Genomic DNA, 25,007 nt, shown 5'->3' with positions numbered 1-25,007 from the left:
CTTTTGTACACAGAAATTCATTGAACGAGCCGAGATTCTTGAAAAGCATCTTCTGCTCGAAGATCGAAAACGCGTTGGTCGTGTACGTGCCGAAGCAAGTTAGTCTCAAAAATATGTTTATATAGCCGGACGGTTTCTCGTCGTCGTCGTCGACGAGGCCAAATGTGTTATCTATTTGGTACGATTTAGGCAGATGCTTGTGGTCGTTGCTCGTCATCGTTACGTAGTCGCAAAGACATCCCGACATGGGGATCTTTGTTCTACCGAGAGGGAGTTTCTTCACTTCCTCGGGACACAGCAATATTTCCTTTATCTTGTAAACATCTAATAATATAGGTCTTGTACGTAGTTTCTCTACCAATTCTCCGGGAGCTCTGGTGAATATATATACTTTGCCGGCGTTGAAAAAGACATTACGGAACTTGGCTTCGCGCACCGACTCCTTATTTCTGTCCGGTTTGGTTAGCGTAAAAGACGTTTGAAAGATTCGAAACAATGGCATGTCTGGAAATTGCATATCAACGCCCAGGCTGGACGCATCGATTCCGTGCAGTTTCTCAGGGTATAAACTGACGTGGCTTACGAAAGCTTCCAAGATGTACAATTTTTCATGTTTGTCGGAAACGCAGTGTCGGTTCATTGTGGCAGAATGATTCCTGTTCGATGCTTGGAAAAGACAGGAAAGTGGTTTCGTGAGATAGTCCGGTAGACACTTTAATTTTGATGATGAAATTGATCGTTGCGCAGGCTTGTTTGAGGTCCGCTCCAGAGAACAATTGAATTCGTTTGGAAAATACGAATTTGAAATTGGCGCGTCTTTCTTCGTTCAACGAGATTCAAATGATGCGGTTGACGATGTAAAAAGTTTTTTTAACATTATTATAATAGTATATTTAATACGGACGTTTGATTACATTGTACAAATATCTTAACACATTGCCTTTCTAATGGCTTATTATAGTACATTCTATTACAAAAAATATAATATATTTTTTGCATATGTACTTCTTTTTTAATAATACTTTACTGAGGATATATTGCGAACTACACACACGGCAGTGAATAGATAGAGATAATCTCGTATCGTTCCCATTTACACTTATTTATTATATATTACAATTTACTTGCTATAAATTTTAACCAAAAAACAAAACATAAGAGCAAGATAGTAATGTAAGACTGTAAATATCAGGAACAAATAATAAAGTGATTCTTGAAACAATTGTACTATTACCTTTACACGATTTGTTAGTGTAAAAGTATTAAATTAATTTTTTTTCTAAGTATCTTAGCTTAATCTTATACATATTCCGAAGACATAATTCACTTTTAAATTGCTTACTTAATACGTAAAAATTATTTAAAATATATGATTTTTCTTACTTGATCTTGAGGGTGTAGAACAGAATACATTTTTCATGTTCTCTTTCCAGTTAGTCTGTTGGACGTCGTCCGTCAATAAAAGTCGTTCACTGTAACAAATCTTTTGCTTCACTGGAGTATTGTTACAGCTGCCAGTTATATTCGTTGCACTATTCATACTATAAGTCTGATAACCGGTGTCTTGTACAGAGTTTGAAACACTTTGTTGGTCAGACATGCCTAATTTAGTAAATGTGTAAATATCGTTTCGATCTTTCGAAGGAAGTTCTACGTCCTCAGTCTCAAAGTTCTTTTCGATATAAGTCGAATTTTTCGCGACAATTTTCGTCCCGGGCGAGTTATTAATTTGAGCATGCTCGGAGTTATTGTCGAAATTTAGGAACTTATGAATTTCGTATTCTGCCACTGGTGTCATAACGTTGTCAAAGGACACATCTAAAAGGTCGAGAAAACATAAATATTATGTTCAAATGTATTATATAAAAATATACAAATAAAAGCATGTACAAATTTAATGAAAATAATGTTGTAGGGAATACCTGAAGAATTATCATTTGAGTATTCGTTATCTTCCTCGCTGGATTGATCCACGCTCATTTCTGTGACAAAGTCTAATCGGACAACTGAACGATTTCGAAATTGTATACTTTCGCAAGACATGTTATTTGCTCTTTTATGTATTGGAGATATGTTCGGAGAAGATAAATTATCAAGAACAATTTCAGATGTATCGAAACGATTTTCTGAATCTTGTGATGGCTGGAAGTAAATTTTATTGAAGTCTACCCAAAATTAAGAGATCCATTAATAATAAGAATTTCAAGTTACTTTGAATGGAACTCCATCTGCTAGCATGCCACTTTGTGGATGACTGGAAGACAATATAAGAGATCCATTCAATTTCACAGATGACACAGATTCAGAAAAGTTTTCCTCTTTATCCAAATATTCATCGTGGTTGCAGAATAACTTTCTTCTCAAGGAGTTATTGCTCGAGTTCGAGTCATCACTCTCAAGATTCTGTTCCTGAAAAATAGAAAAAAATCAGCAAAAAATTTATTATATTTAAATCACTCTGATTGCAATCTTTTTGTTTACTTGAGTGAATGTCAAATAAGGTTTTAAAACTTCTTCAACGTGCGATGGTAAATCAGGCGGCAACGATAATAGTGTTTGACTCCATCCTGAGAAAATATAAAATTTAAGCAATCGGAATGCGATGTGCAAAATTTATAGTAATTACCATCTTTCTTCAATTTGGAAGATACTGCATTCATGTTACTAGATGCTCTAGTTGGAGTGTCTGTTTTAATTTTCATTCTACTGTCTTTCTTCTTTACTTCCCATGGGCTTGGAATGATTTTATTCTCCTTAAAAAATCGATCGATAGCTGCTTGAGCTTTTACTTCAGTTTCTTGATCGATACAGTGTACCTGTTGCTCAGGAAATTCTTCTATACTTGCTGGCTGTATCATGGCCAGTTCATCCACGCACCATGCAAAATCTGGAGACTGCTGGGACGAATTTGAAACCTGCGTGAACAATATCGTAAGAAAATATTAATTTAAAAAATAGCATTATCCAACAAATTAAAACTCTATTTTACATTTCGGCAAGTTACAAAATATTTTAAAGGATTACCTTACTAAACACAGTCGGACTAATTATAGATAAATGCAGTCTACTACTTAAATCAGTCTCAAATGGATTTCATGCCATAAACGTTGTTAGTCCTGATGGTGGAGTAATATGACTAGGAAGCACACTGAAACAACTTATATTGTTTTGACATGTTGCGTGCGTTGAAATTGAATCATGCCGTTTCACAGGTGTCTTGTACATTATAGGGCTCTTCATTGCTATGCCGTCATGCTTGTTTTCATTCTTAATCGGTGTTGTCCACTTCAATTTTAATGTAATTATAAAAACTTACGGAAATAATTATGGCAAATAGAGTAGCTATAAACGAAAATTCAAATGTTGATTGAAAATATTATATTTTCGTTTCTTTTCACGATAAATATATTTATTTTTCAAATAACTAAGAAAACAATGCTCTTGATTAAGAAAAACTGTTGTAAATTGTTTGGAATACTTACGTGTTCACTATCGAGAATGTTGTAACGTCTTTTATCTTTTCGTCCTTTCAATCTATAACCGTTACTGCATAAAATAAACTTGTATATTTCATGAACTTTCTTATTGGATCATTAGTTTTATTTTATGCACAACGGTAGAACGCTACATAATGTCATGCCTGTAATTCAGGAATCTGTTTACGAATTTGAATTATTTTAAATCAACGAACTATAATCACGTGACCATGTCATAAATTACACTGAATCACACTCTCAGCGATTTCCACGGAAGACAAACGGGAATCTAGTCTAACAACTAAAGACAACTGATGTCCTAGGGCTCGATGGTGGCGGTCTGCAGTGAGTCCGACAGGTACTTTCCTGTGCGTGAATTAACGTATTTCTGATTAATACAATTTTTACGCAATTAGTACAAATGTCCATACTACTTCTAATAGTAATTTAGTAATTTATAATAGAATCTTTAAATTCTTATTTTCTGTTTCTTTTTCTACGATAGTGGCGGTGCTAGTGGCAGAATCAAGAAACTTTATTCAGTTACTGTACAGCGCCAATTAGTCAGTGGCAAAATGCCCAAACTGTTTGCCAAACAGTAGCGTCACCTGTGGCGAAATTTAAACGCTCTGTTTTGGCTAGCAGTTTCAGCTAATATGACATTCCTTCAATAATTTGAACATTGTGAAAGCAAGCTTTAAGCTCTCAAGTTTGCATTACCAACCTTCCAAAATAACATATATATTCTGGTATTGCTTTAGACGATTTTTGTTTTACCAGTTCAGTTTAATTGACAAGAATATTAAATATCAGTAATTATTAGATTGTATGTAACTTGAGGTATAAAACAATTTTTAACAATTTATCTTTGTCTTTAAATAAAATTTGTCAGTGCTGATTCCCAACTCATTACGTAGAGAGAATTTAGAAACACAAAACCAACTTCGATACTTTCATGTTATAAATGTTTTCACTGCGTAATATTTACTGTTAATAAATCATTTAATGATTGTTAAGCATCGTTTTGTGTTTGGTTGACGATTTAATGCAATTGTGGTAATTAGTAATTTTGTGGAATTGTTAAGAATGTCTTTAACCTACAAAGTTGTGGTATTGTTTGCATAGACAAATATCAGCTGTCACTTTTAACTGCTCTCAAACACATACTTTGTAGTATAATTTACGAGCAGTCTGATGTAAATTTTAAGCAAGTCCAATTCATTTTTATTAGATTGTAAACGTTTGTATCAAAAATACTGTAAAATTTTTATTTTTTTGTATCTTTCATATTAGAAGCATTAATAATCCGACTCTTGCCAAGAGTAAGTACGTCTATTAACATTTACATATTTTTACATATTTTTCATATTCTGGCAGATAATATAACAAAAATGGTGGCTGGTCCTACGGAACATGGAACGCAGGCAGATGTAATATTTGTCATTGAAGGCACAGCTGTAAATGGAGCCTATCTTAATGATCTCAGAACTAATTATGTGGGTCCAACGCTCGAGTATGTTCTAAGTTACATATTTGTATTTTTATGCTTTGTTTCATAAAATAGGGTCCTTTTGCTTATTTCACATTTATTCATCTGCAATTTTTGTATTTTACAGATATTTCAATCAAGGTCCCATCGAAGATAGGGAATATGTGTCCGAGGTAAAATAATAAATGGTTCATTATCTTATTGCAGAATATATAATTACATCTGATAAATATCAATGTAATTTGTATTAAATTTGATGACTATTAATAAGTTGTTTCTATTTCTCTTTAGAATAGTTCAACATTGTATGGTATAGTGATATACCATGCTGCCGACTGTTTGCCAGCACCATGTACAGAAACTTTTGGGCCGTATGCCAATCCTCACAAGTTACAACTTGTTCTTGATAAGTTAGAGTAAGTAATGCAATTTGTTATGTAATAGTTTCTCTGTTTATATGAGGTCTTTTATAATTGAATAGGATGGTTGGTGGGAAAGGTGAGTCGTATGCAAATATTGGAGAAGGTCTTGCTACTGGATTGCAATGCTTCGAGGACTTACAGTTACGACGTGAACCGAATACAGCATCACAGAAACATTGTATTCTGATTTGTAATTCTCCTCCTTATCAGACGGTCATACAAGAGTCGTATAAATTTGCTGGCCATACCATAGAGCAGGTGGCTACTTTGTATCAAGAGGTACACAAATACAAATAATTTCAATATACAAATTGTATCATAGATCTATAGCAATATTTTCTCGTTACAGAGGAACATTAATCTTTCAATATTATCACCAAGAAAAATACCCGCACTGTTTAAAATGTTCGAAAAAGCTGGAGGTGACCTACAGTCGTCGCAAACTAAAAATTATGCTAAAGATCCACGACATTTGGTGCTGCTACGTAATTACAATTTGAAAGAAAGGCCTGTTAGTCCTCCAATTGGCGGTGCTGTTCATAACAATCCGGGCACAGCTGCACAAATTCCGTTGAGCCCATTGCAAAGCAATGACAGTCCAAATACGAATCAAGTTCAACAAAATATTGCTCAGCCAACCCAGTCACAAGGTCCTCCATTCAGAAATCAAACGCCCCAAAATATTGCTCCAGTTCATCAAACGGTGGTACCAATTCCGACTGTTATGAGTACTGGAAGACCACCCTACAATCCTCAAATATCCGCTCCACCAACTTATCACCCACCAGCACAAACAAGAACAGGCCCAAGATGGAGACCTTTTGTGACACCAGGAAACACTGGAGCCGCGAATCCTCAGAGCAGTGCCTTGATAGCACAGTTAAATCAGCCTCCTTCGTTGGGTCTTAATGTAACACCATTTGGTCAAAGAATGGACGGTAATAATGGATTCAAACTTTTAATAAATTTAGTCAGTAGAAAAGTGCTTAGCTGATTTGCAATATAATTAACGTATTTATTTGATGTAGTATTAATTATTATCGCCAGTAATTGTAGACAGTATCACAGCATATAGGATCATTTTATATTATTCGTGTTAAAAATTCGATCTTCTTACTTCTTTTCAGTTCTTCATAGTACTCACATGTTGCATGCACTTTCAGTAGCCAACACCAACGTTATGGCTGCCAATGCGCAACAGCAGCAGCAGCAGCAACAACAACAGCAACAGCAGCAACTTACACAACAGCAGCATCAGCAAGTGAGATTCACGATGCAATTGCAGCAGCAACAACAGCAACAGCAAAATGTGCAACAACAGTCTTCGATGCCTATGTCGGCCCAACAAAATCATGGACAGGGCACGCCGCAACTTACAGTATCATGCGTTAGTCAATCCGTGCCTACTCAAGTTCCACAAACAGTTACTACTTCGCAAACACAGGCATCGGTATCGTCGGTTACTCAGCAGCAGCAAGTGCTACATTCTCAAGCACAGGTAGTTTTTTAAAGAGTATCTTGCATGATTTTTTTTTATTCATTTTAATTGGAGAATCTTTTATAAGTATGTGACTGTTCCAGGGTAATATAAGTAGTGGACCTGTAGCTGGCCCACAGATTTCAGCACCAAGAGAAAGACATACGATATGGCACGGCATGATCGAGTGGGTTGAGAAAGCTAAAGCACCTGCGGATACGCAAAAACAGACCAGACATCTACCTTGTCATGTTTCTGCAAATTCTAAAGACGGCGATCCAGAATTGTAAGTCCCTTCTGGGAATAAATAGCTGTGCTATAAGCATTTTTGTCAGGTTAATATTCTCGATTGGTTTATAGGAAAGCCGACACCTGGCCGCAAAAGCTCCTTATGCAACTGATGCCTAAACATTTGATAGGCAACATTGGTGGATCTTATTTGAAGAATTCTAAGTCCGTTTTGTTCCATCCAGCACAATGCGAGGCACTGGAATCCTTGACTAAAGTTATGAGCTCCGGATTTGTTAGTATCCCATATACATTTTTATAAAATATATTAATTTGATCAGACATCGAAATAGCAGTCAAATTACAGGCAGGTTGTGTTCACTTCACCTTTCCTGCGCCACCATCGACTTGCGACATAAAAGTACTTATTCTCCTGTACACGGCTGAAAAAAGAACATATTTAGGATTTATTCCAAACGATCAGTCAGGTTTTGTGGACCGTCTTCGAAAAGTAATTCAGCAACAGAAAACGTCTCACGCTTCCATGAGACAAGGACAAGTTAGTCTACATTTTGATATGGTCAATTAACAATTTCCAGAAATAGACATGTGTTAATTAAATATCATAGGCTGGTCCTGCACAAGGAAATGCGATAACTGGACCCATGCCAACCACGGGCACATCGCAAGGTGGCATTCTTATGTCTCAAACAAACACTATGGCAATGGGAGGAGGTCAAATAACTCAAAATGTTGTCCCCACTAACGCTGCACAACAAACATTGACATCGTCCGTTGGACCACAAAGCCAAATTAGTATGCAGGTGAATAGCACAATAAAAATGACATTAGTTGGATAAAAAACTGTATGATTAATATATTAGCAGACCGGGCAAATAACTGGACCTCAAGTTGCACAACCTTCTGGCACAATGATAGGCCAACAGAGACCACCGTTCGATGACTTGGAAATAGCTAGGCGTCAGAACCTGTTGAAAATCCAACATTTGAGGCAAACGCTAGAAGCTGCACAGCAACAGGAAGCACAATATAAGTCTCAGTTAGAAGTAAATGTAAATATGAAAAATACTAAAATCATATTAACAAAAAGTATTGAACTCTGATATTATGTACATAAATTTCATTTATAGATTCAACAAAATTTGGAAGTAGCACAACAGCAAGAAATGCAGTATAAACAACAGTTAGAGGTGAAGCGCTTTGATTGTGAAAGATTGTTTCTCTCATTGTATATTTTACTTGCAATTAGAAGGAACTGAACAAAGATTTTGTTATAGGCTCAGCAAGCGCAAAGAGCTCTTAATCCTGTCGGTATGGCCAATCAACAGGCAAACGCGCCAAGATTGATGCGCCCTGGTTCAAATATGGGTCTCAGACATTTATTACAACAAGTATGACAACGTACAATTGATTTAAACCATTAGATAATTAATTTGTTTACATATATTAATTCTTTTCTATAGCCACAACCACCATACAGGCAAGTACTTGGACTACAACAACAAATTGTTGCTGCCAGAGGACAAATGCCAACTAGGCCTATGGCACCTGGTAATTCACAGAATCAACAATTTGAAGATGTTAACAATTATGATTTCCTCGGATAAGCGATTTAGATAGTAAAAATTTTTATAACGAAACGATGTATTTAAGTAAACTATTTGCTATTTTACATAAGTATTATATAAATATGTTTGTTAAGACTGTAAATCATGTATTACTTTTTATGATCAAAGAAATTAACAGAATTACGAATGAATTGAGAGAATTATTAATATGCGATCTAATAAATTAATTCATAAATCTTGACGTAATTTCTACAGAAACAATGATTGTTCGCATGTAACAATTTTTTGTTGATAAACCTAAAAGCACGTGGTAGGAAACAGGAAGGTTATGTGTCATACAGTTGAACGTGGTAACTAAAAGAACCTGTTGCGTGGAATAATTACAAGCATACAAGGTTTTGAGATTGTATATACGTGCAGATGATACTGTAAGTTACTATGTATACTCGTTATATAATAAATAAACTTGTCTTAAATCATTAAAAAAAGATTTGTTTTTGCACTTAGTATACGGTATACATTATGCATTGTATACATATGTACATACATATACATACATATATTTAAATTAAGTCTCAAAGTAAAGTTGCAGATTTTGTTAACAAGAGATGAATTTTTATTCTGTAAATTCACATGTATATTAATCAAGTTTGAAATATGAAAGCCATAAATATATCTCTAATAAAATTTAATTTATTCTTATTAATATTAAGCCTGTATTCATACAACCAATAATTAAGAACAGATGCATCAAAAAGATGCTTACATTCACAGTAAAATGTGAAGACATAACACACATAATCTCAGACAGATAAGAATATCATTGAGCAAGATGTCCATTTGAAATAACATGGGTGTTCTATTTTGCAATTACCACACTGATAAATAAAGATAGCACACTGATTCCATTTAATTCTATACCAGGGGGGTCGATTGTTATGGTCGATCTGCATCACTGTACTGTGTTCTTTCTACACTTTATTTTCTTTTGTGTTTCTTTTATTTGTAATTTTTTGTTCATAGACAATGGGTATCATAAAAGTTTACAAATCATCTGGGTTTACAAATCATCCAGTCAATAATTGGACTGGAGACAGAATTGTGCTACTATGTTGAAACTAAGGAGTCTTTAAGTGATGAAGAATTGAAACTATTAAAATGGATTCTTATTCCTCCATTCGAAAAACATTGCCTAAAGAGTGAGAGTATATTTGATCATAAATCGGATGGTAGCTTAGTTATTGAAATTGGTCCAAGGTAAAGCAAACCATTAGATAAATAATTATTATTAATAGTATAATATAAATAACTAATATCTCATGTTTTTACAGATTGAATTTTTCCACTGCATTCTCCAGCAATGCTGTATCAATTTGTAAGTCTGTCAACCTGCATAAGATAATAAGAATTGAAGCAACTATTAGATACTGCATCAAACATAATGGAAAACTTGATAAAATCTTGGAAGATACTGTATGTATAAAATTCGTCATTTAAAATACAAATGAAGCAGTATTTATAATTTTATATTTTTGTACAGATAGCAGAGACATTAGATGATAAAATGACTCAATGTAGGTACATGCAACCGATAGAAACATTTGATCATGGTTTTAGACCTGATGACTGGTTTGAAGTGGATGTCCTCAAAGGTGGACTAAAAGCATTGGAGGAAGTTAATTCAAAATTAGGTACATATCTAAAATAAAATACAACAACATATTATTCAAGATAAAACTCATTTTATTTTTTATGTAGGTTTGGCATTCAATAACTGGGATTTAGATTTTTATACAGACCTGTTTCTTAATAAATTGAAACGAAATCCGACCAGTGTCGAATGTTTCGATTTAGCGCAATCTAATAGCGAGCATAGTCGTCATTGGTTTTTTAAAGGATACGTAGTTATTGACAATGAAGAGATGAAGAAATCATTACTTGATATGATTATAGAGACACAAAAACACTCGAATCCGAATAACACAATTAAGTTTAGTGACAACAGTAGACATTAAGACCTACTTTGACTAACAAATGTAGCTTTTTCCACTTAGAAAATGTTACTCAAGATCTCATATTTACCGCTGAAACTCACAACTTTCCAACTGGTGTTGCTCCATTTAGGTAAGTAATACTGACTAATTTCTTATTTGTAATTACACTAAATTGTAATTTGCAGTGGTGCTACAACTGGAACTGGAGGCAGACTCAGAGATAGTCAAGGCATTGGCAGAGGAGGATATTGTTGCGTCCAGAGACAAGGGCCATAAAAAGGTCCCACCATTGGGGAAACCCTCTCAGACCCCAACAAGGGTCAAGGCAGACACCCCCCTCCAAGGGGTGATTCGTGCCTTGACCAATAATAAACAATCTTCCAATGCTCTTCCAGCGTTGGAAGAGCATTCTTCCACCAGCGCTCGCAGAGAGTACAACACAAAAAATAAAGTTCTCTAAGACTACTAGAGATCCTTCCACGTTATTAATTTGCCGTAGGAAGCGCGAATCGAGCGTACAATAGTTCGGTCGCGCATGTACGTTAGGCGACTAACCGAACGTACGGACAAAACAGATATTATATTGCTGGAACTGCTAGTTATTCTGTTGGAAATTTACATATCCCAGGTTCGTTTTATCTTTTTTTTTTAAATTTGTGGATGCCGAAAAATGATTATTGTTCTTACCAACCATTTTATTTATTTGGCAGGGTACGACTTGCCATGGGAAGAGAAAGATGTTCCATACCCTAGCAACATGGCTAGTCCATTAGAGATTATAGTTCAAGCTAGTAACGGTGCATCCGATTACGGCAACAAATTTGGAGAACCACTAATAACAGGATTTGCTCGTTCTTTTGGAATGATAGATAATATTGGGGAACGTCGTGAATGGATTAAACCCATAATGTTTAGCGGAGGCTTGGGTACAATGGACACTGATATGTCACAGAAAGTTGCATCAGCAAAAGGTCTGGGTTAAAGATAAGCGAATGCAATGCATAACAATTGAAGATTAATTATTTTAGGTATGGAAGTAATAAAAATTGGTGGTCCTGTATACAGAATCGGCGTGGGGGTGGCTCAGCCAGTTCCATCGAAGTATTTTGATTACGATCATTCATTAACATCATTCTTTCTGTGTTCAACTAAATAATTCAGAGTTATTAGGTACAAGGCGATAATAAATCAGAACTCGATTTTGGAGCAGTCCAAAGGGGTGATCCGGAAATGGAGCAGAAACTGAACAGAGTGGTTCGTGCATGTACAGAAATGGGACAAAAGAATCCAATACTCAGTATACATGATCAAGGAGCGGGAGGGAATGGTGAGTATTATTTTCATATAATTATATCATAATTATAAGACAATTAAATCATTGTATGTTTCAAATACTATTAGGCAACGTTCTAAAGGAATTGGTAGAACCTGCTGGCGCTGTTATCTTCACCAAGAAATTTGAGCTAGGTGATCCAAGCATCAGTACTTTGGAATTATGGGGTGCTGAGTATCAAGAGAATGATGCAATTCTATGTAAACCTGAAGATGCTGGCTTACTCAAGGAAACAGGAGCTAGAGAGAAATGTCCTATCAACTTCGTAGGAACTGTTACCGGAAATGGAAAGGCCATTCTTTCTGAAGAAATCGATTGTAACGTATCAAAGTATCTAAATGAAAATTATAAGGATGAGAAGAGACATCCGGTGGATTTAGATTTAGAATTGGTACTCGAGAAAATGCCGCGTAAGGTAAACGTGCAGAAATATCAAAGAACATATTAATTTGTGATAAAGTTGAAACTAAACATAATTTTTTGGTTTCGCAGACGTTCAACTTTCAGAGGCGAAACATACAACTACCTTCTTTGTCACTTCCAACAGATTTGACCGTACAATCTGCTTTGGAAAGAGTCTTGCGTTTGCCTTCAGTTGGCAGCAAACGATATTTAACTAATAAGGTTGACCGTTGTGTAACTGGATTGATAGCGCAGCAACAATGCGTTGGTCCTCTGCATACTCCTCTTGCCGATGTTGCTGTAACTGCAATTTCTTACTTCTCAACAGTAAACGGAGAAATAATTTGTTAATAAATAGTATCATTAGCAATATATTTTTTCATGCAAATCTTCGTAGGTTGGCATAGCTACATCTATTGGAGAACAGCCAATAAAGGGTCTAGTAAATGCAGCAGCTGGAGCTCGCATGACCGTGGCAGAGGCCTTAAGCAATTTAGTATTCGCGCGAATCTCAGATTTAAAGGTATTAGGTGTATCAACGTAAATTGAACTTTTTTGTTTACTAAAGTTTACACACTATAGGATGTTAAATGCAGCGGTAATTGGATGTGGGCTGCCAAATTACCAGGAGAGGGTGCTGCACTATACGATGCGTGTTCTGCTATGTGTTCATTGATGAACGAACTTGGCATTGCAATCGACGGAGGTAAAGATTCTCTTAGCATGGCTGCTCGAATTGGTAAAGATGTTGTTAAAGCGCCAGGGACACTTGTAGTTTCTTGTTATGCGCCTTGTCCGGATATCCGACATGTAAGTAAGAGTTAAAACATCTTTATCTAGGTTTTTATATTCAACTAACAGTTTCATATTGCAGGTGGTAACGCCAGACTTTAAAGCACCTGCGACAGGGAAGAATGGCAGCTTGTTATTCGTCGACTTGTCTAATGGACAAAGTCGAATCGGCGGTACGGCTTTAGCTCAGGTGTATAAATCACTTGGTAACTATGTTCCAGATATGAGACATGCCGATTTATTGAAAAATGCTTTCAAAGCGACGCAACAGTTGATTGCAGGTGAATTATAATGTTTTAATATTTCTTTCATTATATTGAGAAGATATAAAAAAATACTTTTTTTCTATTTACAGAGAAAAAAATATTGGCAGGACACGATGTTAGCGATGGGGGACTTATCACGTGTCTTTTAGAAATGTGTTTTGCTGGTATGTCTGGAATGGACGTTAATATTTCCCACAAATCTGGAACACCTATAGAAGTTTTATTCGCCGAAGAAGTGGGCTGGATATTGGAAGTTGATGAAGAAAATTACCAACACGTGTTAAATGTGTTCAAACAATTTAATGCTCCTATATATTCAATTGGACGATCTGAAAAGTTTGGGATGACTTCGAAAGTATTTACTCTAAATTTTATGCGAAATCTTTAATATGAGCATTTATAATTACTTTCACATTATGTTCTTAGATAAATGTCAAAGTTCAAAATCGGACTGTCTTGGATTCGACAGTGTTATCCTTGATGTCTCTATGGGAAGAAACTAGCTACCAATTAGAACGTCGTCAAACAAATGTGGAATGTGCATTACAAGAGTTTGATGGACACAAAGATAGAGCTGCGCCAGTTTACAAGTTGTCCTTTAACCCTGATGTAAAACCTGTTAGGATTCATAAAACTTTAACTTGTTCGTAAAATTGTTATCTAGTATTTGCTTACGTCACAGCAAATTTTATAGTTTCTATCGATTCTACAGCAAAGATCACCGTAGCCGTGATAAGAGAAGAAGGCATAAACGGCGATAGGGAAATGGCGGCAGCCTTGGTGCAAGCCGGCTTTGAGGTTTATGATGTGGCAATGCAAGATTTATTAGACAACAAAGTAACATTTGACAGGTTCAAAGGTGTCATCTTTCCTGGTGGCTTCAGTTATGCCGGTACATTGTTCATTTATTGTAGAGGGAAATTATTACTGCTACTGCATTAAGTATAATTGGTTTAAACTTATCTATAATTTCAGATGTCTTGGGCTCAGCCAAGGGATGGGCAGCAAGTCTCCTCTTCCATCCGTCTTTACAGAAGCAATTGGAAGCATTTATCTCTCGTAAAGACACGTTCAGTTTAGGAGTTTGTAACGGATGTCAATTAATGTCCCTGTTGGGATGGATAGGAAACGAAACCGGTATGTTCTGTTGAGTAATAAAATGTATCCAGCATAAGGAATTTGTGCTTGCGAAATTCATGAATTTCATTAACACGCTTGATCATATCCTCCTTCTAACGCAGGTAATGTTGAAGAACCAGAGGTTTTCTTAGATCATAATCTATCCGAGAGGTTTGAGTGTCGGTGGAGTACGGTCAGAATTGATAAGTCACCATCCATAATGCTGAATGGAATGGAAAATAGCGTATTAGGCGTGTGGGTTGCACATGGCGAGGGAAGATTTACTTTCAGAAACGATGATACGTTGAAGAAGCTTCAAAACAATAATTGCTTGGCCATCAGGTATACTGATGATTACGGCAACCAAACCGAACAATATCCTCTTAATCCTAATGGTAGTATAGGTGAGAATTCGTGTATTTATGTGTAAATATCAATGCGGATGATAGGGAATCAGTGTTTGAATCTGACGAAATTATGTATCAAATATTTTGTATTACCTTAGGTGGTATTGCTGGTATCTGTTCCGCGGATGGACGGCATCTCGCGATGATGTCACATCCTGAACGATGTACGCAAATGTGGCAGTGGCCTTGGAAACCCGCAGATTGGGTGAAATACGAGATTTCGCCATGGCAACGTATTTTTGATAACGCGTACGCCTGGTGTTTGTCTAAACAATGATTCAATACATTCCACACGATAACAGCCTATTAGTGTACATAACAAGATTGCCTATGTTCTGAATGAATTAACTTTTCATAGATTATAAAATTCTTTATTTTCTACTTTCTTAACAAAGTATGGTAACATTGTGTAGTCAAGTACAATAAAAATGGTAAATTACAATTAGAAATTTCTTAATTGTTCAATTCGTGTCACTTAAACGAATTCTGTCTGACTTTAAAGAGTTGATTCGAAGGCGAGAATTGTTGAAATTGATTCGTATCAAAAACGTCTTCTAAATGCAAGTCGCACCGCAATATCACAACACCGGATGAATTCACTTTGACTTTTATTTTCGTTTGAGGCGTCAGAACGCCGTAATTTACATCTTCGTATAAATCCTGGAAACAGAATTATTTTGGCAGTTTTTATTTTAATCTAATTAAATCTTAGAATCGTGATTGTTCCGTAAACGCATACCTCCACATTGTATCCTCCAGGATACTGGAGCCCAAGCTCCTTTAGTGTAACAGATACATCGGACGGTGTGCCGTCCGTTCTCCTATTTACAAACGCTATGACGTAAGAGTAGTAATTCTGGTAGGTGGGAGTTATCGGCCTCGCCCAGATTTCAATGCCTTTATGCTAAACAGTAGAGTAGAACTCTTACTAACGTATTCCAAAACCCACACTATTTCCCCGCTACTGTTCAATTTTCATGCACATACTACATTATTACTAATATTTAATTAACTAACTTTGTAGATACGTCGACCCTGAATGCCCAGTGGATCCTGATCCACAGCAATAATTTTCCTATTCTGTAAAATAGCTTTGTACTCGGGCCTGATAGTTCGTAAATCAACGGACATTAATAGAGGCGCCGCCAGAATGGCCCACAAGGCCATTTGTGTTTTGCTTTGCTCGTAACTTAGACCAAAGTTACCAATTATCAGCATGTCGGGATCGTTTCAGTGACCGGGTCCCGCATTTGGTACAATCGCATCTTGATTGTTTCCATAATAATCTATAATGGTTTCTAGGCTGTTCCAGGAATCTTGAATGTCGTCAAAATTCCTCCAAAGATTACAATGTTGCGTTATGGCAGTAAAGTTTGGCTGAAATTTATATACTCTCAAAGACTGTTCTAATGTAATATTCTACAGATGGTATTATAAAGACCGACCTGCATTCCAGCATAAATTTGATAGACTGGCCAACTACAAGAATAGACCATAGACCGACCTGTTTGATTTAAATAAAACCCAAACTCAGGATAGCCTAAAATATTTGATAAAATTATTTGATAAAGTCAGTTAAGTAGAATTTGTTTCTAATTGACTATATGTATAATAATTTAAGCTGTACCTCTGTCCATTTCAGATGGATGGGAATAACAACCATCTAGTTTCACATAATCAACATCCCAAGATGCAAAAGTGAGTGCATCTATTTCTAAGTATCCTAATATACCAGGGTAACCAGCACATGTATAGTTACCAAAGTCTTCATAAATCCCGAATTTAAGACCCTTTGAATGAATCTACAAAGCCAAAATAGAGAATTGTGAGTCTAGGAAATCAATATCCTATGTTGAAGGTAATTATAGGAACATACATTGCAAGACTTTTCATCCCATGTTTAAATCTTTGTCTATCTGGTACAAGTTGACCATCAACATCTCTGTCTTTTTCCAACCAACAGTCATCAACATTAACATACTCATATCCAACAGCAGCATAGCCCTCTGCTTCAATAATGTCTGCCATTGTGCGAAAGAGCCGATCACTTACGAAACAACTATGTCACAGCTCTAAATAATTTTATTAAGTGTCATTGTTGATGTCATGCATCCTTGATTTGAATCAAATGCTAGTCAGTTCTATTCTAAGCAACATCTTATGAAAGAACAACATTTAAATTTTTCTTAGAATGTATTTTTCCACATTCATCAATGTAATCACAACATAAAAGATCCTTGTGTTTCATAGATTCTTCTAAAAATATTTTTGATTTGATTAATTATCCCTTTACTTAAAAAACAATAACTGACAAAACTTTCATATACTTTTTACATTGTCCTTTATATAGGTCATTCTGAGAATGAAATTGAATTTTGCATTTCATGATAATCATCTACCAACTGGAGTTGGTAGTAATAGATTTAGAGATATGTAACAGAGATGCTAATGAAGTTTCACTTTATCATACAGAATCATGCTGTACTATCAAGCATTCGTAAGTTCTAAAAATCTATAATAACACTATAATTTCGACGAAAGATTACCAAATAAACTAGCTTTGAATCAATATTGTAGAAAGCTGAAGAAAGTGAGAAGATAAATTTGAAAATTAACACTCTCACCTGATACAGTTATCAGGATCATTTTTGCAATCTGTGTTGCACCTAAATCGTTCCCAGGCAAGCCAGCCCATGGGCGGCGTTCTCACAAGACCATTATCAAGAGCCAATGTCAAATCTGCCACTGACACAAGCAAACACCATATCCGTTTCGTTTTACTAATTCCTTTCACTGCACACGTACACTGAACCGACTGTTGTTGTACTACGACACTGGTATCATAATTTTGTTAAACGATAATTCTAACAAAAGTGTGTATGACTCTGTCGGAGTCAGGCAGAGATCTGGTCATTAGGAGCAGAGCAAAATTGCCATCCACATCCTGCACGGCTCTTGGCAGACTGATCTGATATAAGACCTCCAAGCCAAGAGTACTTTCACCCAATGCCCCATTTCATTTTTACACACAATCGCTGTCGTTGCTGGTGTGAGCATTGATTTCCTTTTGTACAGAGAACGAGCCTGCACACCAAGGCGCTGATTGCCCGTGTAACTATTACGGTACAATTACGCCTACGAAAGACAATCGCGAGCACATTTTATCCGCGAATATCGTCTTTGTCTCTTCGGCTACGAAATATTCGTACACCGCGATACGTGTAAGATTACCCTCGAATAATACACACTCGGTGGAGAATTACATTGCTCTCTGCGAATTATCTTGTGCTCTGTTTATCTAGCAGTTATTTCAAATATGCCACGTAAATGGTTGAACAGAACAGCGTTACATATGTATGTGCAATTTGACTAATTTGCCACAGCTGGCAACACGAAGAATAGTGTGATACGTACTCGGTGAATTATCCTGTGTTCCCGTCTTATCGAGCGGTTATTTCAAATATGCCATACAAATGTTTGAACAGAAGAACAATGCACAATTTGCACTTTCTGGCGTAAATGGCAACGCGAAGAAGAGAGATCAGTTACCGCGTAATGCTCCGTGATCCACTAAACGGATCATTAATTTTCGACGCGTTCGCTGATCGTTAATTTTCAAATTACGATCATTCGTGTATAATTGGAAGTGTTTACAAACAAGCCGTGAACGAGGAGACAGACACACGATAAATTTGACATTCCTGAGACGGAAATGCGATCGACCACGTCGCCACAGTCGTCCGGAAAGCGACTTTTTCTGGCCAAAATTATAAAACACCTTCGTGTACCGACTTTTCTCTGCGACGAAAGTATAATCAACAAAGAAAACAATTACAAAAAGATATGCAGAAGTGTATACGTACAATATAAAAGATGTTAAAAATCATGTATACAGGTATAACATATAATTACAATGCAATCACTTGCTAAGCTTAAATTGTTACAAACTTTTCACTTTCTATGCACACTCTATACGCTTCTGTAGATTCATTGACGGACACAATTGTTCAAGGTCACGGGAGATCTTACAATTCGTTTGCAAATGATACGATCTCGCTTGATAACGTTATTTTATGTAAATATTGTTCTGCAAAACAATCCTCGCCGCTTTCCGTATTGACATCATGTAAAAATTAGAATCTGCAGACAACTTTCATTTAAATGATTCCATTAAACTGTTATCTGGGGGAAAGATCAATGAAATGTAAGAAATTAAGAGTATCTCGAGCAAAGCGCTTGATTCTTGATCAACACCGGTTTTACAGCGTTGCTCTTTCCATACTTTCATTTCGATTACCTAACTGAAAGGAAAAATCGATCGGGAATAGATTCCGATATCTCTTTATCGACTGACAATACCGTCTGTCGCTGAAACACATGTATGTATTTGCGATTTAATACGCGGAGAAATTGTTTTACTCTGTGAAAAGACAAAGAGCTACAATGCCTTTCGTTCATTCGATAATTTCTATACAATTCGACGTAGCGTTAATTATAACAGCCACGAATTGAATCGGGTTTGACTTTCGATTTCACGATTTCATAAGCTCTACCAGTTGCAACGTTTATCTCGATTACATTTTCACCCAACAATTTAGTAGACTTGTTACAGTATCAAACGTGATCATTATTCAAGAAAAATTGTACTCTTCGTAGAAAGTGGGAAAGTATTCTGTCCTTCGTTAAAATTGTTCAAGAATGTACGCGTTCTCGAATTACATACACGGTATCAACACAAGATGTTTCTCGTGTTCTTTTTTTAGTATACTGTGACTTTAAATAAATAAATATTCAAAACTACTAAGAAAAAAAAAGAAATAATTTTTAAAACAACATTACTCACTTTTATACGGCCGATTCAAATCTGTCAAATGACGAAACTTTGAAAACTCGGTGACATTCAAATTAAAAAAACGTTCTCGGACATTTGACGAACTTCGAATATGCTTCAAGTTGTGAACAATTTGTAAACTAAACAGAAATGCGCCGATACTAAATGAGAACGATGGTTTTTATGATTTTCGAGTGATATATGCGTTGCTTTTAACGAATCACGGCAAGATCACTGCGTTATACGAAACGAGACTGGTCACGATCTCTGTTGCACCCTCTGTTTATATGCATTTGTTAAAATCTGCGCGCCAGACCATTTTAGTTTGAATACAACCGATAAGTCTTATCGGTCACATTTGAACGTTTGATTGGCATTGCTATTATCGATCGAATCATTTTCTTCAGATTGTCGCACAGTCTCCGCTATTTGTAAAGAACATGCATAACCTTTGATAAATTCACAATTTTTGTGCAAGACCATTATCCATCATTTGAATAAATATAGATAGCGAATGTATCTTTAACTTTCTACAGGTATAGTAAATATTTTCTATAGTCTAAAACCGCAAGAAGTTGTCGTCTTTAAATTATTTGTTTAACCTTATATTAACCTTCGATATATTCACAATTTTTGTGCAAGACATTATCCATCATTTGAATAAATATAGACAGCGAATGTATCTTGAACTTTCTACAGATATAGTAAATATTTTCTATAGTCTAAAACCGCAAGAAGTTAACGTCTTTGAATTATTTGTTTAGAGCCAGTAGACTGTATAGAATATTACTTCGTAATTATTAAATATACAATATTACAATTTTCGTTACATATTCAAAAACGTCACGAGTCCATGAAATATTGGAACAAACAAAGGTTGAACGAACCCTTCGGTATCGTACAGTCTCTTCGAGATAACATATTTTTCTATTGTTTCTATCCTTTTTACCGTCTTTATTTACAACGCAATCAGTGAACATGATATTGAATCTTTTATCATGAATTGTTTACAAAAGCACATGACTTTGTCATTAAAACTGAAGTACATAGATCTGAATCTATTTTAATTAATTCAGACTAATAATAACAATCTTCATCAATAAAGCGATCAAAATTGTTTTCCTCAAATACCGAGATCTCGTTAAATTGTTATCATTTCTTCAGATGGATTAAATCGTAAAAATTAGTACTTATATAAATAAATGTGATCCTATACGTATCGTTGTACAACAATGCAAGATATCGAAATACAAAAGCCGATACTTAATTTAATATTATTTATGAGACATTTAGTCGGTGACCCATTTAGCCAGATAAATATTCGAAAAGTGTACGAACGTTCCGAGCGGCACGTTCGAACCAGTCTAAGCTCGCAGTTTGTTTATTATTTCCAGACGTCGTCGAATCGACTAGGAACGTTGGGGCCACCCCGTATTGGTCCTCCCCCAATCAGTCGAATTTTGATCATGCTGGGGATGGTTGACGGTGGCGCCGCGACGTGACGTATCACCGTAGTCATTCGTCCCCTGTCTCGCTCGGGTCGCACCTTTCTCCGTTAACCTCTTCCTCGTTCTGGCTGGTTCGTTCGCTGCCGAACCCCCAACAATCCCGCAGCCACCGTCGTCAGCGGGGCTGTCGGAGGAGGGACAGTCTGATTTACCCGTCGAAGGGAGCTCGTGCACCGTCACCCGGTGACCTAACCGCAGAGAGACAAACGAGAAAAGAAAACCTAAAACAGACCGAGAGAAAAGCGATTGGCTCCTCGCGTGGTGCCAAATTCAGGCGGCGGCGGTCTCGTTGCGATTACATCCACCTGGAGAGTCCTCCCGGCCCCTCTCCCCCCTCCAACCCGCCGCGGCCTGTCATGTGAGTAAACCGTCGCGCGTTTTCGGACGTGTTATGGCGTGGAAGTGCTGGCGAAACATCGCAGTGCCGTCGTTCTCGTCCCACGTAACCAGGATATACCAGCAGCCGATCGACGACCAGCTGTTGTGAGCCTCCTCCGCGGCTGGAAACATAAAGATACCACCCCAGGTCATGACCCAGGTAAGCGGACATCGGCGACTAACTCCATTCCATTCACCGCGAATCGCGAAGATCCTCGGTCCTCCGACGTCCTCCCGTTTATATAGGTGTTGTTGCGCCTCGTTTCGTCACAGCGACAGCTTTCTCTCGGTCGGTGCATCGGTGTCAAAGGATTCGACACGTTTCCCCTGTTCGCGAACCCGATGCATCGGGCCGACGTAGTAGCCTCGACTTGATTTTTCGCGGATTTTGCACGACAGCGCCGACGGTCCTCCTTTACAGGAGTCCGTACTCTCCGTAATCTTTCACCGACGTCGCGTTTTCGCGACGTTTTCTCGAGAGTAGTTCTCCAACGGTAGTCGCGTTAGATCCTGCTAGGGTGCATCTGCAATCTGTTGGTGCATCAAGCACACCGCGAAATCCGTTCGCGAGATCAATGACTCTGAACAGTAGCGGTATTTTCTGACGGTGGAATTCGAGGAGCATCGAGGATGCCTGGGACTCGGGTTTCCGTCTCTCGTCTCTCGTAGATCCGTTTCCGTTCGAAATCCGCTGGATTTCAGCGCCATTGACGGGGAACAAACTCTCGGACGGTTCGCATGAATGGGTAATGGCGGCAGTCCGAGACAATAATTTTAGATAGTGACACGCATATAGCGCTGCGATCGTTCCCATTGATCTGTGTTGTGTAGCGTCCGCGTTCTATACTTTTTCGCCGAGTTTTTTCTTTTTCGAATGTCCGACATCGATTTTCGTCGCGTCCGTGGCATTTCGAATTCGCGATGCCCGAATCTGTCCGCGTCCGTTTGTTTCGCGTCGTTGTCACTTGTCGTCGTCGTCGTCGAGTGTACAGGTTGTACTTCACGGATTCGTACGTAATTACGATACGCAGCGGCGATACGATACGCGGCAACAAATGGGTACAAACGCGGGTTTCGATCGGCGCCACGGGAGATCCTGCTCGGTGTCATCGAAGTCGCGTTGCCGAGAGGGTGAGAAATTTATTTTCTTAGGCTAGAGATGGTATCGCGGGTTGTGTGCCGGGCCGGTAATAATAGAGTTCGGACAGCGGTAATTGCAGCATCGAATGCGTGCGTACGAAGTTGAAGTTTACTCGGAACCACGGGGCTGCGCCACCTTGAATTACTTTTTCATTGCGGCGCCCTTCGCGCGGCTCTCTATGTATACGTACATCGCAAGTATGACGTACGCTTTTAAACGTGAATACGTAATTCCTGTCTGCTACGCGGGCTGCGTGCATTATTCAGGCCGAAATGAAGCGAAATTAGTCGGGCCGTATGGTCGCGAAAGGTGCGGAGACGTTTCGGGACACGGTCGGATGCCATCAGGGCATGGAACACCATGTAATATCGCGGCACTGCCCCCTCCATTCGTCGCCAACGTCACTGCTGACGCCCTTTTGCACCCCCGCGTCCGAGTATTTCAATCGTCCGTAGCGTTCGCGTGGTCGTGTTCCCTTCCGACCGCCCACCCGGCCCTGTCCTCCACCTCATGACCCTTCTTCATTCCTGTTTCCTCCGTCATCGGATTACCAACGTTTTCATCCCCCATCCCCTCGACGGCGGCAACCCTCTCTCTGTGTTCCCTGGATTCGAGCAGCACGCGTTTCAGTTCTCTCTCTCCCTTTCTCTCTCTCTCGCTCTCTCGATCTCTCTTTCCCTCTGTGATCCTATTTTTAGCGCGCATCCGCGACTGAATAAATGGCTGCGTAATCACCATGTTCCTCGCGCACGAGGATTCGAGCCACGACCAACCTCCCCTGATAAGAAATTCAAACCAGGAATAGACGCCTGGCTACGCCGGAAGACGCCCGGCGTCGGGGCGGAAACTGGCAGACCGTGGCTCTCGTGACCGGGACTCGGAGTTTCTTCTTAGGGGTTGTAGAACCGACGATGCAGCAATCGGTAGGGGGAGAGCCTCTCTTGATCGCTTCACGATCTTTTCGAAATCGATTCATTTCTGAACAGTCTTTGATATTTTATCTATATTTAGAACTTCTTCGTTCTTTTATAAATTCCTACCAGGGGAAGAAAATTTATATTTATCGAAGGGTGGAATTCTATTTCGATTTGAAAGCAGCGAATAACATTCGTATTTAGCGAATTGTGCACCGAATCTGACGCGATATTACGGTGGAAGGGGCTATAAAGCAACCCCCAATTTCTTGGGCGGCCTTCTTTCCGATTCGTCCCTGTTTGAAATGAATTGTAAAATCGAATCGCTGCTCGAACGTACGATACTTCGCACTAGTCTTTCGCACTCGTTGGTCGATCCGGTCGGTCCGAATTCGAGAAGCTTTTAAAGCTTCCGGTCTGAGGCTCGGATGATGTTAAAGCGATCCGAGGGATTTCAATCTCAAGGTTCCTAAAGAGTTTCAAGGATCCCGATCATCTCGCGGCTCTAGAGAGTTTCCGAAAGTTCAAATGGCCCCAAGGTCTCACGTGTCCCACGAGTTCAAATGGTCCCTGTCCCCCGGAGGGTCTTAAACATGATCTCGTGTCTATCAAAAGCCGGCGCTCAAGGTTCCCAGGGTGCCTCGTGTCTTCGAGATTACACGGAACGCGCGCGACCCGACGTCGATTCACCCCCGATCTTTCGAACGCGTTGTAACGCTGGCAAACTTTCTGATTTATTTTTATCGCGAAGAATCGATCACCCGGCAACGTCTATTTCTGGCTGTTGTTACACTCGCATTTGTCGCTAGTGAACAAACTTTTCTTCCCCGTCGACTTCCCGGTCGCTAATTTTTTCATTCACGATTACTATACAGAGAGATCGCGAAGATCACGGTTATGTGTTAATTTATTCGATATATCTGTTATTTCACGCGGCAAATATTACGATAACATCGAAGCGAAAAATCAGAAGAGCTGTCTTTTTTTCAATTGTTACTCTTATAGTGTAATAGAAAACAGCTGCTTTTGGTGCTCCGTAAATCTAGCATTAAAGAGTAGTTTCGCATTCTCTTCAACTGACAATTCTCATCAAAAAGAGAAATACATTTTTATTTATCTTCCATCGTTCATTGATTCGGAGAATCTTCATTTCGCGTGAAGATCCACGGTTTGGTGTTCCGCTGATTGGCTCGTTGGTCATTTTTCGTTAATAACTCGTAAACGAAGCCGCGGATTGCATT

At 38.1% G+C, this 25,007-nt stretch overlaps 4 protein-coding genes and 1 pseudogene across 11 annotated transcripts in view; 3 read left to right on the top strand and 2 right to left on the bottom strand.

Moving 5' to 3' along the window:
- Positions 1 to 1,086: 1,086 nt before the first annotated feature.
- On the bottom strand, positions 1,087 to 3,725 carry LOC143261238 (uncharacterized). The gene is made up of 7 exons (XM_076527814.1): positions 3,483 to 3,725; positions 3,025 to 3,342; positions 2,627 to 2,915; positions 2,482 to 2,567; positions 2,212 to 2,409; positions 1,923 to 2,142; positions 1,087 to 1,818 (listed from the first exon to the last, which is right to left on the bottom strand). Exons 3-7 carry the CDS (start codon positions 2,856 to 2,858, stop codon positions 1,361 to 1,363), a joined length of 1,194 nt encoding a protein of 397 aa, XP_076383929.1. The 5' UTR covers positions 2,859 to 2,915; positions 3,025 to 3,342; positions 3,483 to 3,725; the 3' UTR covers positions 1,087 to 1,360.
- A 435-nt stretch (positions 3,726 to 4,160) lies between these two features.
- On the top strand, positions 4,161 to 8,872 carry LOC143261236 (mediator of RNA polymerase II transcription subunit 25-like). 7 transcript variants are annotated; one of them, XM_076527812.1, is made up of 15 exons: positions 4,161 to 4,316; positions 4,854 to 4,989; positions 5,093 to 5,138; positions 5,257 to 5,381; positions 5,447 to 5,666; positions 5,737 to 6,325; positions 6,554 to 6,885; positions 6,969 to 7,150; positions 7,225 to 7,387; positions 7,460 to 7,651; positions 7,722 to 7,916; positions 7,977 to 8,165; positions 8,244 to 8,303; positions 8,391 to 8,504; positions 8,577 to 8,872. In XM_076527812.1, exons 2-15 carry the CDS (start codon positions 4,868 to 4,870, stop codon positions 8,718 to 8,720), a joined length of 2,673 nt encoding a protein of 890 aa, XP_076383927.1. In that variant the 5' UTR covers positions 4,161 to 4,316; positions 4,854 to 4,867; the 3' UTR covers positions 8,721 to 8,872. The 7 variants fall into 7 exon arrangements, with proteins under 7 accessions (XP_076383927.1, XP_076383926.1, XP_076383925.1 ...); XM_076527811.1 differs by having other exon boundaries at positions 6,551 to 6,885; positions 7,980 to 8,165; XM_076527810.1 differs by having other exon boundaries at positions 6,551 to 6,885.
- Positions 8,873 to 9,101: 229 nt separating this feature from the next.
- Positions 9,102 to 15,443, top strand: LOC117228318 (phosphoribosylformylglycinamidine synthase-like). Its single transcript, XM_076527803.1, is given in 23 exon segments — positions 9,102 to 9,109; positions 9,705 to 9,938; positions 10,013 to 10,154; positions 10,222 to 10,372; positions 10,440 to 10,685; positions 10,688 to 10,805; positions 10,861 to 10,919; positions 11,250 to 11,303; positions 11,386 to 11,646; positions 11,704 to 11,745; positions 11,748 to 11,776; positions 11,846 to 12,002; positions 12,077 to 12,423; positions 12,501 to 12,737; positions 12,808 to 12,933; positions 12,993 to 13,220; positions 13,285 to 13,483; positions 13,558 to 13,823; positions 13,895 to 14,111; positions 14,181 to 14,360; positions 14,444 to 14,605; positions 14,710 to 14,991; positions 15,093 to 15,443. Coding segments are annotated over 23 exon segments (3,924 nt in total). The 3' UTR covers positions 15,272 to 15,443.
- Positions 15,344 to 17,845, bottom strand: LOC117228319 (alpha-N-acetylgalactosaminidase-like; annotated as a pseudogene). Its single transcript, XR_013035409.1, has 7 exons — positions 17,619 to 17,845; positions 16,867 to 17,041; positions 16,622 to 16,796; positions 16,440 to 16,534; positions 16,012 to 16,371; positions 15,734 to 15,898; positions 15,344 to 15,654 (listed from the first exon to the last, which is right to left on the bottom strand). The product of XR_013035409.1 is annotated as an alpha-N-acetylgalactosaminidase-like (transcript).
- A 3,336-nt stretch (positions 17,846 to 21,181) lies between these two features.
- The window catches only part of LOC143261239 (uncharacterized), a 174,318-nt gene continuing 170,492 nt past the window's right edge, over positions 21,182 to 25,007 (top strand). The window contains exon 1 of the mRNA XM_076527819.1: positions 21,182 to 21,871. Coding sequence (XP_076383934.1) covers positions 21,863 to 21,871 — 9 coding nt within the window. The 5' untranslated portion in view covers positions 21,182 to 21,862. The remainder of the gene's footprint in view (positions 21,872 to 25,007) is intronic.

This window comes from Megalopta genalis, unplaced genomic scaffold (genome assembly GCF_051020955.1).
Source record: "Megalopta genalis isolate 19385.01 unplaced genomic scaffold, iyMegGena1_principal scaffold0043, whole genome shotgun sequence".
Taxonomy (NCBI): domain Eukaryota; kingdom Metazoa; phylum Arthropoda; class Insecta; order Hymenoptera; family Halictidae; genus Megalopta; species Megalopta genalis.
This window is presented reverse-complemented; position numbering and strand designations above follow the sequence as displayed.

What these genes read in the sequence shown, in the direction of transcription:
- LOC143261238 (XM_076527814.1), bottom strand. Translation starts at nt 2,858, where the DNA reads ATGATACAGCCAGCAAGTATAGAAGAATTTCCTGAGCAACAGGTACAC. An exon ending in TTCCAAATTGAAGAAAGATG is followed by an intron (nt 2,568 to 2,626) that starts GTAATTACTATA and finishes ATATTTTCTCAG; the next exon opens with GATGGAGTCAAACACTATTA. An exon ending in CTCAAATGATAATTCTTCAG is followed by an intron (nt 1,819 to 1,922) that starts GTATTCCCTACA and finishes TCGACCTTTTAG; the next exon opens with ATGTGTCCTTTGACAACGTT.
- LOC143261236 (XM_076527807.1), top strand. Translation starts at nt 4,868, where the DNA reads ATGGTGGCTGGTCCTACGGAACATGGAACGCAGGCAGATGTAATATTT. An exon ending in ATAGGGAATATGTGTCCGAG is followed by an intron (nt 5,139 to 5,256) that starts GTAAAATAATAA and finishes ATTTCTCTTTAG; the next exon opens with AATAGTTCAACATTGTATGG. An exon ending in TGCTACATTCTCAAGCACAG is followed by an intron (nt 6,886 to 6,968) that starts GTAGTTTTTTAA and finishes TGACTGTTCCAG; the next exon opens with GGTAATATAAGTAGTGGACC.